This window comes from Struthio camelus, chromosome 1, assembly GCF_040807025.1.
Source record: "Struthio camelus isolate bStrCam1 chromosome 1, bStrCam1.hap1, whole genome shotgun sequence".
NCBI classification, from domain to species: Eukaryota; Metazoa; Chordata; class Aves; order Struthioniformes; family Struthionidae; genus Struthio; species Struthio camelus.
Genome location: NC_090942.1, coordinates 223,155,466 through 223,168,621, shown reverse-complemented (window position 1 = coordinate 223,168,621; position 13,156 = coordinate 223,155,466). Strand labels below are relative to the sequence as shown.

Here is a 13,156-nt window from a genome sequence, read left to right as displayed (position 1 = left end):
AAAAATAAGGACGGCTGAAGGACAATTTCTTAGCCTCTGAACCTAGCCATTTTGGGAGGCATTCATTACATCTCCTTTATATTTAACTGCAAAAAAACCCCCATATGTACACACACACAAAAGTATATAGATGTACTCACGTGATTTTAAATCTTGTTATTACTTACCATGGCCTCGGAGATCTAAAGCCACAATCCTACACTGAATCCTGTTAATGATTGCAGACTGCAAGAAGGGATAAAAGAGAATACAATTTGCAAAGTGCCACACCTTATCTACAGAAGGGTTAGTAACATTAAGCAGTCCCTGAAACAACACCAAAGACTAGGATGGTGCGTCAAGAACCCTCCACCGCCAACAGAGAGGCTGAGCCTGGATTGCACAAGGTCCTCTAGAAATCACGCGAGATATTCCATATAAACCACCTATAGTTACCTATCCGTAATTACCTATTTGATTCCCTAAAGCTCCAGCCTTTCTACCATTGTTCACGCCATCTCCAAGGACATTTATTTCACGGGGCATAAGACATTACGCTTGTTTCCTAGGATAATGAATTCAAGCACTGTAGCACCTCTGAAAACCAAAGTGCAGCAGCAGGATTGCACAGACGCTGAAGTAGTGGCCCCCCCCTTCCCCAAGCCGCCCCACGTGTTCCAAAATTAGCCTTGCCTATACAGCAGGCACGAAGATGAAGCAGCTGCTTTGCAGCACACATTCAATTTGCTCGCAAAGAATGGAATTTTACAGTAACGCCAAAACGTACAAAATTGATTAGCGCAAAGGAGCAGGGGCAACAAGGGAGGAATCTTTTTAAAGTAACACGAGGCTGATGTACGGATTATGCCTCTGTATTTGCTCCTGACAGCTCAATTTACATAAGTTATTTCAGGCATCGCAGTGATTAAGTGCCATTCTTTGTTGAAAGGAAGACTTTTGTGCTAGGGAACTATCGATTATTTAAATAATGGCCCTGCAAAACCAGGGGAATTTGTTGAGGGATTCTTAATAGAAACACCTACATAACTGGCAGAGATCTGAAAACTACCCAGCCGTCGTGTTTTGATTTTTTGGCTATTCAGCTCCTAAATGACTGTAGTCATTGCTGTCCCAACTACTGAATCCAGAAGTTAATATTTTAGAGCCCCTGGAGTCTTGAAACCTCAATCTATAAGGTGTTTATACAGCTAAGCAATAATTTACTTAGTCAGATGAGTAGTCTGCTGCTAAAAACAAACCATCACAGAGGAGAGTGAAGAAAAAGGATCAGCAACATGATGTGACAGAACGGGAAGCTTTCCAACGCCCCGAGTTTTACCCAAACAGAAATACTTTGGGCAAGAGAAGTACAAGCACATCAGCCAGGAAGTTACCAGGCCAATAGGCAAAAGCAGAAAAGAGCACCCTGCTCCTGCAGGCTATTATTGTATTTACAGAGGCTTACTCTCAACGCTTTCCAATTCGAGTTTTCGGTTTTTTTAAGCTCTGTTTCATTCCAAACATTTACCACTTGACTGCTTGGGACAAACTCGCATTTCAAAACACAAACTAGAAATAATTTGATACTAGCTACATAAAGGGATGAGCTAATTGTAGCAATTTCTTTCTCCAGATGCACAGCCAGGTGCAAGGCACCAATCTATGTGAATCATGTATATGACTTAACTTTGCTAATTGCTAACAGCAGCATAAAAAGCCAGTAGCTGTAAGGTCCAGTGTTACAACTGCAGTCACTTCACCATATTTGACAAACTATGTCCAGATCCTGAAGTTTAAAAATGGTATTGGTTTTTGCTATTGGGACTAGAGTTCTAGAGAGGGTGGGACTGTCTTGAAAAATCTTACCCTTTAACTCAGGAAAACATGACTTCATGCTTGTGCCTCTGTCTGATTAAAAGCAATGACCTTTCCTACAGCTATTTCAGGCACTTGGCTACTCTAACAATAACCACTAGATTAGCAGAGGAAAAAAGATCCATCCATTTTGGCAACTAATGATCTACAAGCAAACAACTACAGAATTTACCAAGACAGAGACATAAGACAGAAACTTCAACACTTTCAGGAGCCCTGCATCTGCAACAGTTTCCGGGTGAGCTAAAGCTACACATGCAAACAAACCAAGTTAGGTGTCCAACTACCATTCAATACCAAAATTACAGCGCAGTTAGCGAATAATTGTCCTAATGTGTCTCGTCATAATATAAGATGGCATATAGCCATGCCTTCAGGATTACTCAGTAGCAGCCATCGAAAGCAATCGGTAGTAACTCTTGTAAAACGTTCATTCTCGTTATTCATTTGAATCGCCACTTAAAGGCTAACTGGTCTAAAGATCTCTGACCTGCAAAAAGATAACATATGACACAGACAGAAGCACAGAGCAGATGTACAGATTCCATCTGTACAGCGGTACTTACACAAATCACATGCTGCAAGTGCTTTTATTTCACTTGTAATCCTTTAATACTGTTTTCTTCCTTCACTCCCTCTTTTTTTTGTTTCTAAGTGGTTGGGAGAGGGGAGTGTTTGGTCAGCCCACAGCACTTGCTCCTATCGACACCACACCACTTCATGTTTCTGAGAGCTGCTTAAGTAGCAAGCAAGATTTCTAGACTAGTCAAACAGGACTTCAACCAGGCAAAGATGATACCGCTGTAAGGAGATAAAGCTGTTGAACTTTCACCAGTAGTCATGGCAAAGCAAGCTCGAGAAAAATAGGGGCATGCTGTGATAAGCAATGTCTTGGCACTTCTTTAAAATATGCAAGTTATCTGGCAGATATGGTTTTGGACACTGCTGATAACTGAAGCCTAGACAATAAAGCCTTTGGATGTGCTTTGCCTATTTAATATATCCACTGACGGTGAAATATGTAGAAGACTTGAGTCAGGTGTGCACCAGGAAGTTATAAGACACAGAGCTTTCTGAATTGGCTCTTCCGTGCCTATCGGGGCTGAACGGTTATTTGTCTTCCATGCGCAGAAGACAGTATTTGCATACATATGCGCTATACATCAGCAGCTTACTTACAGTAAACACAGCCCAGGAAAGAGCAGAATGGCCTCCACCATGTAACAACAGCAAGACAGGTCCCTCTGATCCGCTTTTGTAAATTCGAAAAGTGTATGAACAGTTAAGGACATTTCATAAAGTTATTTGAAACACGTTATTGAGTTAAATATATGCTGGAGCCTCCAACACGCCCAATAGCATTTCATTTCTACCCTTGCCTAAACAAGGCCTCGTTTCTGCCTCTGATCAACCAGTACGTGCAAGCATGACCTGGGCAAAACTTAACCTGCTTTAAGTTTCAGAAGTTATCTTTCTACCACCCACGTCTCCTCCTCCTTATTATCTACACATCTTCTGCCTGCATCCTTTTTTCTCTGGGCACGCCAGCGAATCAAACAACCAAGAGAAAAATCAAAGCAGAACCTGCACATGCTTTGAAGCATGCAATTTTGATTCGCGTGTATTTTCCTATGACATCCAAAAAAACATGACAGACAAACTTGTAACCAAGATTTTTAGGGCAACAATAATACACACCGGTAAAGAAGCTTGACTGAGGTACAAGATGTCACCTTACAGTATACAGACATGGAAAAATGAGTTAAAATATCACTAAAAACAGCATCACTTAGGGAAAGGCACAGAACCAGGAGTCGCGATACCTGCGTTCACTTCCTGAACCTGCGGCCAAGAGACCAGACAAGTCACTTCACCCTCCACCACCGTTCTCCCTCTGGTCTTGGAGTGCCTCACCTATTGAGATCATACTCTCTTCAGAAAAGGGATTCTCTTTTCAGCTGGGGACAAAAGCGTTCCTCTGAGTCTAACTATGCTAGCTGAGGTTACCGACCAAGCCGTTGATTTTTCTGCTGAATGCTGCAGCGCCCTTTGGAGCTGCTCGTTGTGAACAGTTCACGCAGGTGCTCCCTAAGCCATTTCAGTTACGGTGGGCTGTGTCAGCTCCAAAAGTTCAATCCGCTGGGGTTTGTTCACACAAGGAAATCTCACGGAGCTGTAACGGTACAGTGGGCACTAACTCCATTCCTTAACTCAGCTGTTTCTACAGTACACATCTATCTACAACCTATCATGTGGGAGCTTAAGCTTCTGTCAAAGGTGATGAGATGCAGCTGTAACACAACAAATCCCAAAGAATTAAGACTTGTTCAAGCTTAAGATGCTTCTGTACATCATCTATCCAAAAAGGTCTATTACCCTTCTTATTTTACTATTTATGAGGCCTCATGGGTGTGCACGGCACGCTACAACAAAGGCGGATAAGATGCCTATCGTGAAAAATTTATAGGATCATTTGGACAAGTACAGTTAATGAGAGCAGAGAATAATGACAAGCTGAGCGAAACAATCAGGAAAGAGATTTTTTCTCATTTTAAAGCAACACACACTACTGGCATTAAAGAATTAATAAATCAAGATTTGGGGTTGAAGTAGCTTGAAATTCGTTCTTCTTAATGGCCAAGCTAGGATAGGCATGCTTAAAAACTATGCAACCAGTTAAACTACAAGGTTGTGTAATTTAAACACAGATGGGGAAAAAGGGTTTCATTTTGCACTTAGGTACAGCAAGAATTTTTACAAACGCTTCTTTGCCTATCTACAGCGTACTCCAGGAAGAGCTTTGAAGATATTTATGCATGTTAGTGAATTAAAAAAAAAAGAGGTACAGAGCTGTTTAGCAAAATTCACACAGGAAGAAACGACTGACAGAGCCGGGAACTGAACCCTAGTTCTTCATCCCTGATCCTGCACAGTAGCTCCTTTCACGAAAACTGCCAGGAAGAAGAGTGCCAAGACAGCGAATGGCTTAGGTGGTATGTTTCAAAGTGGGACAGATTTACTGCCTGGCTCCTCAGGCAGTCCAGAGCAGACGGTAAGGCAGGTCAAAAGACCTGGAAGTACTTCTCAAAAAGCCTTTGTCAGAGCTCTAGGCAGAGGCAGAGCTGATGGGAAGTCTTGTCGCAGTGGGACAGCACACTGGATTTGCGGGGGTGCTCCCACAGCCCACGCTCGACAAACAGCCTGGATAACAGCAGCAGTCGGTAAGTGTAAGCAGCGCGGGTGTAGAGAGCACGCAAAGCCACGTGAAAGCATTTGCCCCAAACTCAGCACGTCAAAGGGGATAACAGCCATCAGCTGCATTAAACAGTAACTGCAAGGCTTACAGAAAGACTTACAAAGTGGGGGCAGCTTTAAAAGAAGCCTTGATGAAGCATGAAAACTTGTAAAGGGGGAGACCTCAGGGTGGAAACAGCGGCAGTCAAAACCTGGTTTGATGGTGCCAGAAGTCCCCCTGCTGGCACCACCACCTCTGCCTGGACCAGAGAAGCCTCCCTGTCCGCGCTCCAGCGAGCAGGCTGGCAATATCCACATCGTGAGCGTGCTTATGTGACTTTGTGGGGCCCTTTCTCCTCCGCACGTGCATTTGCCGACTGCAGGGAGCAGCACGGGTACACGTTAACGTTGGAGCATCCACACCTCCCACTGGAGGTGCAGGCAAGTAGGGGATCCCACACTCCTAGAAGAGGGCAGGTGGGCTCGTGCTTGTGGGCATGTTTCTGTGAATGCACACGTGTGCACAGGAACAGAAGCTCTTGGAATTAGTCATAGGAGGGGTGTTTAGAAATTTGCAGGAGGTTCCCCCTCCCCCAAGCGTTTAGTGTTGCAGTTTATCTGTTGCATTGCAGATATTGATCCTGAACATAGAGTTCATAGATTGCTGGTTAATTAAATGTCATTAATAAAATCAACAAACAGCTCTGATCTTGATTTAGTTTAAAGCTACGTGAACTAAGGAGTTGTTCCCTGCCAAACATATTATTCAGCTGTTGGAAACACTTTTTTAAATTAACAGTTATTAAAGTAAGGAAGCAGGACTAGGAACCAGCCTTACAAGATATCTTTACTTTCCATAACATCTCAACTGTCAGCTTAGGAGATACACTTTTGGTCACTGAAACTAACCCATGAAAAAGAAAAAAAATGGGGAAGGGAAGATAGGAAGAAGAAAAAAAATACATGAAATAGCTGAAGTGAAACCCAATAAACTCAAAAGACACATGATACTACCCCAATCACTGAGAACAAGAAAAGTTTAATCTGGAAAAAAAAGGATATATCCTTGCCAGTTTCATTTTCTACCACAACATCTTCCATAGATTCAAAGTACTGGCTCCAAAGCACGGGGGAAAAATCACGCTTTCTTCCAGGGCTGTAAGACAAAAAAATTTCAATAAGAAAGAGGTATTTTAAAGTCGTTCATTTAAATTGAGATACAGTGGTCATTACATACATTTAGTACAATATGGCAATGTTGCAAAATAGTTACAAAATAGTTTAGGACCAGAAGCAAACAATACATAAGGGAAATTCCCTCAGGACTACAATAGTAGCAACTCTATGGTCAGTAAGGCAATTCCCCCCTCACACACACCTTTTAAATAGTGTTGTTCCTATTGGGGAGATCAAAGATGCACAAGAAAAGACGCTAAAAAGCATAAAGATGCTAAAGAAAAATAGCGAAGGTACAAAGAGGAGAATACTTTCTCATAAACCAATACCAAGGAACACCAATCAATGGCAATTTTGATTACAGAGATCTAACCTAAGAACGGCACACTGGATACAACCAAAAGCACAGCTAGCCTGGTATCTCGGTCTGCCACGGTGCTCAATAGCATACGCCAAAGGAAAAGAATAAGAACAGGACAAGTACGCAGCGATGCTTTCCCAGGATAATCTCCCAATTTGCAATGACCCATAGACCAGGGGCTTCCAAAGTCAGAGGTGGCACCTTTTCATTCAATAGCCCTGTTCTATCCTTAAAGCAGGCCTGACGCCGATATGACTGGGAGCGTTGCCGTGGTCTGGAACGCAGGAAGTCATCCTAAATTTATGACTCAGCCCATGAATCACAATTTAAAAAAAAAAAAAAACACACACATCCCTCTCAGAAGTCACCTTGACACCACACGTTTGAAAAGTAAAGCATCAGCTATTTACTGAAGGTTACTACTAATCTAGCATAGGATAAAAGAAATTCAGCATCTTATAAAAAATGAACACTTGCTCGTGAGAGTACAGCTTTCCTAGAAATCTCCTCTTTCAGTAGTATCTGATTTAACTATCCTCCAAAAAGAAAAATCAAACTGCCCCCATCATTGAGTGCCTGATAGACAAACCACGGAGAGAAAATTAAATGAGGTCTATAGAAGGGCGGCACCTGCTTAGAAACGCTGTTGGGAGCGGCGTACAGTATATCCATCATGTCTGAAGTTAACAGCAGTGTTTTAACTGCAGCTCAGGTTTCCTGGAATCTATTGCAACAATTAAAACTTGAACACGCGTGTAAACAAGTTCTAGTATTAAAACTCCGTATATAGGGCAATGTCAGGATGGTGGAGAAAAAGTAAAAGATCAAGCAAAAGCAGTAGAGGCTTCCCTATCTATACTGCCTCAGCTAAGTATAAGGACCATGAGACCACCACCACCACAAAGATCACTAAATACTCCCCAAGCTGCCCTCTTCCACGTTCTTAGACCTACACGGGCAAAACTACAATGACATCAAGCCATTACCACATTATTTGATGGCTCAAGGGGACACGACAGGCACTCAAAAGTTACGAAGGAGATCAAGTCATTTCTCCAATAATTTCCTGACTAATAAAACATCCTCTAACAAAAAGATTTCATTAGGAAGGACACTATCAGCAATTTAAGTAACAGGTAGCGAAGCCAAAAGATAAAAAAAAAAAAAAAAAAAACCTTTAGAAACGTGTATACTTAAATTCAGGACCGTAATGACAAGCCTATGTAACACAGATGTTGACAGAATACTTCCTTGAGAAAATGGGATTTTAGACTAGGGGTTGCTAGAGGCTTTGCACTTATTCCAGATTAGTTTCTGTAATTCCTTTAAAAGTCATAATCAACCCGTACAGAAACACTGCTTTACCTTCATTCAAAAAAAAAAAAAAGTAAAATTTGGCCATGTTCCAATCACTGGAGACACCTAAATACCAACACCACCTAGCACAAACTAGGGAACTAAGGCCCAGAAACAAGATTTCTTCAGCTGTCACATCGTTTGCCAAATGCTGATGAAAGGGAGCTACGCAGGAAAACCATAATGGTGGACGCTGGGGGAAGAGAAGGTGCTTTGGAGAGCTGCCAAAACTACGGCGTTGGAAAACAACTCACATGGAGAAAGACTCGGACGTCGGGGCTACCTGTGGAGCAACAACTCCCCATCTATAAGCAAGGTGGAGCGCCAATCTGCTTCGCATCCCGTAACTACTTCTACCTGGAGTCCTCTCCTCCATGCTGGGACAAGCCTGCAGGGCACCTTGAGATAGGGACGGCCTTGTGGAAATCTTTCACCTGGCCTATAAGACACTGGCCTACAGAGCCATCAGGTGCAATTCTTTATAAGACATATATACAAGCCGTCCTTCCAGAGTGCTTGGCTCAGGCCACCCAACAGGCAGAAGAGTCAGGTCACTACAGCTCCCTAACTTATCTTTATTTTCTCCTTCCTATGGAATCAAGGTCCCAGCTTCCACGGTCAATAGGTACAGCATCCTTTTGTATAAGCTGGCACCTTCCTGCCAGTGCTCTGCAGACCCAGGGAATAACACCTGAACGGAGGCAACAAAACCAGGCCTGGTTCTCCCAGTAGCACATTTCCAAAACATGAATCACAGTATTCCTCATATGCAGAGAGGCTCATCTCCTCTCTACAATAAAGCTAACTTCTGCTGCAACCTCTTGACAGGGGCATCACAAGACACTGCAATAAATGATGCCTTAAATTAGCCATTCCTCTGGTGCTAATTTCCGGTTGTATCTAGCACCTTAGGGAACACAGTTCCCCATGAAGCAATGGGTGAATATAGAAGACCGGACATTACATCATCTAGGACTCTCAAAGGTGCCCAGTTGATGCATCAATTTTGGGGGGGGGGTTTAAAACTTCAATCAAAAGGTGCAGCTGTGCCTTCTCCTCATATCCTCATCACTAATGAAAGGCTTTGCAATCAGAATTTTCCTGATGACTCAGTTGATGCAAAATCTGTTTCTCAGGCTTATATTCACTCAGTAAGGCTAAAAGGGTAGTGCTTAATTTTGGCAGTGACACAATCAGGCTAGATTCAAGCCCAGCATACAGGATGAGTAACAGTGCACCATTTTAACAGTCTTTTTACACTTCAGTTCTTCTGTGGGAGGCAATCAGCACAGAATATTAAGAGCAGGCACGGGTGTGAGGGGTGAAAGACCTTCTCAAAAGAAAATCTCCTCTACCGAAGAAGTTTCTCCAGAATTCTCTGCTTCCTTAAAGTAACAGAAAGGAACAGACAAAGCAGCTTTTCAGTTTTGTAGAAATAAAACTCCTATTTCCCCCGATATTTCTAGAATATGAAACATACAACATCCACCCCCTGAATGTTCCAAATTCACTTCTGTGGGTTTCCAGACTTCAGTATTGTTCTTGTCAAGCTTCAATTAAACGAGACGTCACACACCCACGTAAAGCCAGAAAAATTAATCCCTTCCACTCTCTCAGCTTAATCTCATTTTCTGATTAAAAGAAAAAACACACACACACATTCAAACCTTCATCTCTCAAAAGATACTGTAGATCAAGAACAACAGAGCAATATGATACACACAAAGACGACAAGTCATCATAACATTGGCAAGAACCAAGCACACCTGCACAGGTGTCCAAGTATCCAAGAAAGAGAGAGACAACATTTGCCAAGATGTCTATTTAACATCCTGCTGGGGGGGGGCGGGTATTCCCACTGCAGATTAAGATCCAAAAAGCAACTAATGCTGAATTTGACAAAAGCAAGAACTTATTAGGAATTACAGTGAAGTCGTATTATCGATAAAGCTTCAAGCTACCTCACTTACGATTCTGTATCTTCTAGGACCACAAGAACTGACATAATGAGAGACAGCAAAGGTCCATAGAGTTCTGGAACCCGTCACCAAGAGATACCAGCACAGCAAGTCAGAAAGGCTGCAAGCACGCAACAGCGTCAGACAGGCCTCCAACTTCTCGCTCTAATCAGGATGGGGATCTCCAGAGGCTGCATCCTCAGCACTGCGTTACACTAATGGAGGATAACTTCCATCAGCTATTCACATAAAATATGAGTCAGTTCCAGCCAGAGCTACTTTCACAACATCTGTGACGACAAGTGCCACAATTTAATTGTGCTTTGAGCAAAAAGGAGTACTTCTGTTTGCTTTTAAGCCCACCATATGGTAATGTTTGCCCATTCTTCTTTACAGTATTAATGACTGTATCAACCTCTAGCACATTCCCCTTGCCTGGGCCATGTACTTTTCAAGCTGAAAGTCCTAGTCTATTGATTTTCTCCTTATCTGGAAGTCATGGCAGCCCCCATCATGCTTTCATTCTGTACCATTCCTGGTTCTTTTGGAGATGGAGAGAAGAGAACTGCACACAATTGGGAGGATTTCTTTTCTCTGGTCTTTGCAAATTACTTATTACAGTCTATTACCTGACTGCAGTTGACCTGATATTTTTAAAAAAATGACACTCCTTATTCAAAGATCTATTTTCCGAGTGATAGCAGTCGAGGACCCATAACTGCACAGGTATAGTTAGGATGTACACAGTTAATGACACCAAATTCCATCAGCCTTTTAAAATGCTGCATTTCGGTGCTGTAAAACTTCTACAGCACATTACAGCTGGTTTTAGGTTTGAGTGTCCTGAATAATTTCACTTGATTAGCAAATATCATCATGCCCCTAGGGGTATCCTTTCCCCAGATAATCCATCAGTCTGGTAAACAGTGGGAATTACCCGTAACCTCCCTTTCCTTGTGAGAACGGAAAGTTTGTTCCTAACTCCTTGTTTCCTAGCAGATAACTAGTTACTAACAAGGGGATGATCCTCCTTTTTATCCATGACACCTCAGACTTAAATTTTGAAAGGATCTCAGAGGAAAAAGAGGTAAGTGGTCTTTCCTACCCATATGGAAGGGAGGCAGAACATGGGCAGTGTGAAGCAAGCTGGTGACTAATCATATTATGTAAGGTGAAGAGTTTTGGTTGTGTGACAAACTAATCCACTTTTTCGGAAAGGCGTTACAGTATGGACAGCCTCTTACACAAGGGACAGGAGAGCCAATATTCTACGGGACGCATTAACTTGTTGACTAGTGCAAGGACATTAAAGCAGTATCACGTAGATGAGGAGGTCAAAGGAACCTTCAATAGCGCAAGTTCTGGATATTCAGAATCAAAATTAAGCATAGCAAAAGACAAGAAGTGAATTCTTCACAGTTGCACACCAATGCTACAAGCCCGAGTTATAATAGCGAGGAATTGGAGCTGCTTCACTTGTTACTGAAGACCTTTGGCTCAGACAGCCTCCCTGTCACAAGTGGCAATACCTATTTCAGAGTTGCTAATAAGAAGTAGATCTTTAAGCATTCAAGACTAACGAAGGGAACATTTAGCAGAGCACTGACTAAATCACCTATCAATAACCAAGTTACGCAGGAAGTGTTCATTGACACTGCTTGAGTGAGAGGACTTTCTTTCCCAGCCCTATGTTCCTGTGACTCGGTGGCACGCTAAGCGTAGGAAACAGGAAAGCTTCAAAGACCTATGAGAGGAGTCTCATTTGGCTAATAGCAAAACACTCGCAGGTTTTTAGAAATATAGCACACAACAATTTCTTCATACAACAATGAAATACATCCAGTAGAGAGGAACTCGGCGTTGCTCCGTTTCTGACGGACGAGGAATTGATCACAGAACTAACAAGTCAAGCCACACACCTAGGAACAAAGACAGAAGCTGCGTTAATGGACCAGGGCACGCTGACCTGCGAAGCACTGATCTCTGGAAACAGGCGGTCAATTGGCTGACTACACACTCCAAAGCGCGAGCACGGTGCATGACTCACAGAATCAAAGAATCACAGAATCGTTTAGGTTGGAAGGGACCTTTGGAGATCATCTAGTCCAACCTCCCTGCTCAAGCAGGGTCACCTAGAGCATATTGCCCAGGATCACATCCAGACAGGTTTTGAATATCTCCAGCGAAGGAGACTCCACCACCTCTCTGGGCAACCTGGTCCAATGCTCCGTCACCCTCCCAGTGAAGAAGTTTTTCCTCAGGTTCAGATGGAACTTCCTGTGGTTCAGTTTCTGCCCGTTGCCTCTTGTCCTGTTGCTGGGCACCACGGAGAAGAGGCTGGCCTCATCCTCTTGACACTCCCCCTTCAGATACTTGTACACCTTGATGAGGTCCCCCCCTCAGTCTTCTCTTCTCCAGGCTGAACAGGCCCAGCTCTTGCAGTCTTTCTTCCTAGGACAGGTGCTCCAGGCCCTTCATCATCTGCGTAGCCCTCCGCTGGACTCTCTCCGGGAGCGCCATGTCTCTCTTGTCCTGGGGAGCCCAGAACTGGACCCAGCAGTCCAGATGTGGCCTCCGCAGGGCTGAGGAGAGGGGCAGGATCACCTCCCTCCACCTGCTGGCAACACTCTGCCTAATGCACCCCAGGAGACCATGGGCCTTCTTGGCCACAAGGGCACATTGCTGCCTTATGCTCAACGTGTTGTCCACCAGGACCCCCCCAGGTCCTTCTCTGCAGAGCTGCTTTCCAGCAGGTCAACCCCCAGCCTGTACTGGTGCCTGCATGGGCTTATTCCTCCCTAGGTGCAGGACCTTGCACTTGCCTTTGTTGAACTGCAGCAGGTTCCTCTCCGCCCACCTCTCCAGCCTGTCCACGTCCCTCTGAATGGCAGCACAGTCTTCTGGTGTGTTAGCCTCTCCCCCCAGTTTAGTATCATCAGCAAACTTGCTGAGGGTGCACTCTGTCCCTTCCTCCAGGTCATGGATGAATACATTGAACAAGACTGGACCCAGGACTCACCCCTGGGGGACACCACTAGCCACAGGCCTCCAACTTGACTCTGCGCCATTCACCACAACCCTCTGAGCTCGGCCATCCAGCCAGTTCTCAATCCACCTCACTGTCCACTCCTCTAACCCACACTTCCTGAGCTTACCTAGGAGGATGGGATGGGAGACAGTGTCAAAAGCCTTGCTCAAGTCCAGGGAGACAACATCC

At 43.8% G+C, this 13,156-nt stretch overlaps 1 protein-coding gene across 4 annotated transcripts in view; it reads right to left on the bottom strand.

Annotated features, from left to right (window-relative positions):
• The window catches only part of PPME1 (protein phosphatase methylesterase 1), a 37,579-nt gene that overhangs the window by 13,062 nt on the left and 11,361 nt on the right, over positions 1-13,156 (bottom strand). For all 4 annotated transcript variants that reach the window (XM_068930811.1, XM_068930813.1, XM_068930810.1 and 1 more), the window contains exons 2-4: positions 6,151-6,244; positions 3,034-3,126; positions 168-225 (exon numbers count right to left, since the gene is read on the bottom strand). In XM_068930811.1, coding sequence (XP_068786912.1) covers positions 168-225; positions 3,034-3,126; positions 6,151-6,244 — 245 coding nt within the window. The remainder of the gene's footprint in view (positions 1-167; positions 226-3,033; positions 3,127-6,150; positions 6,245-13,156) is intronic.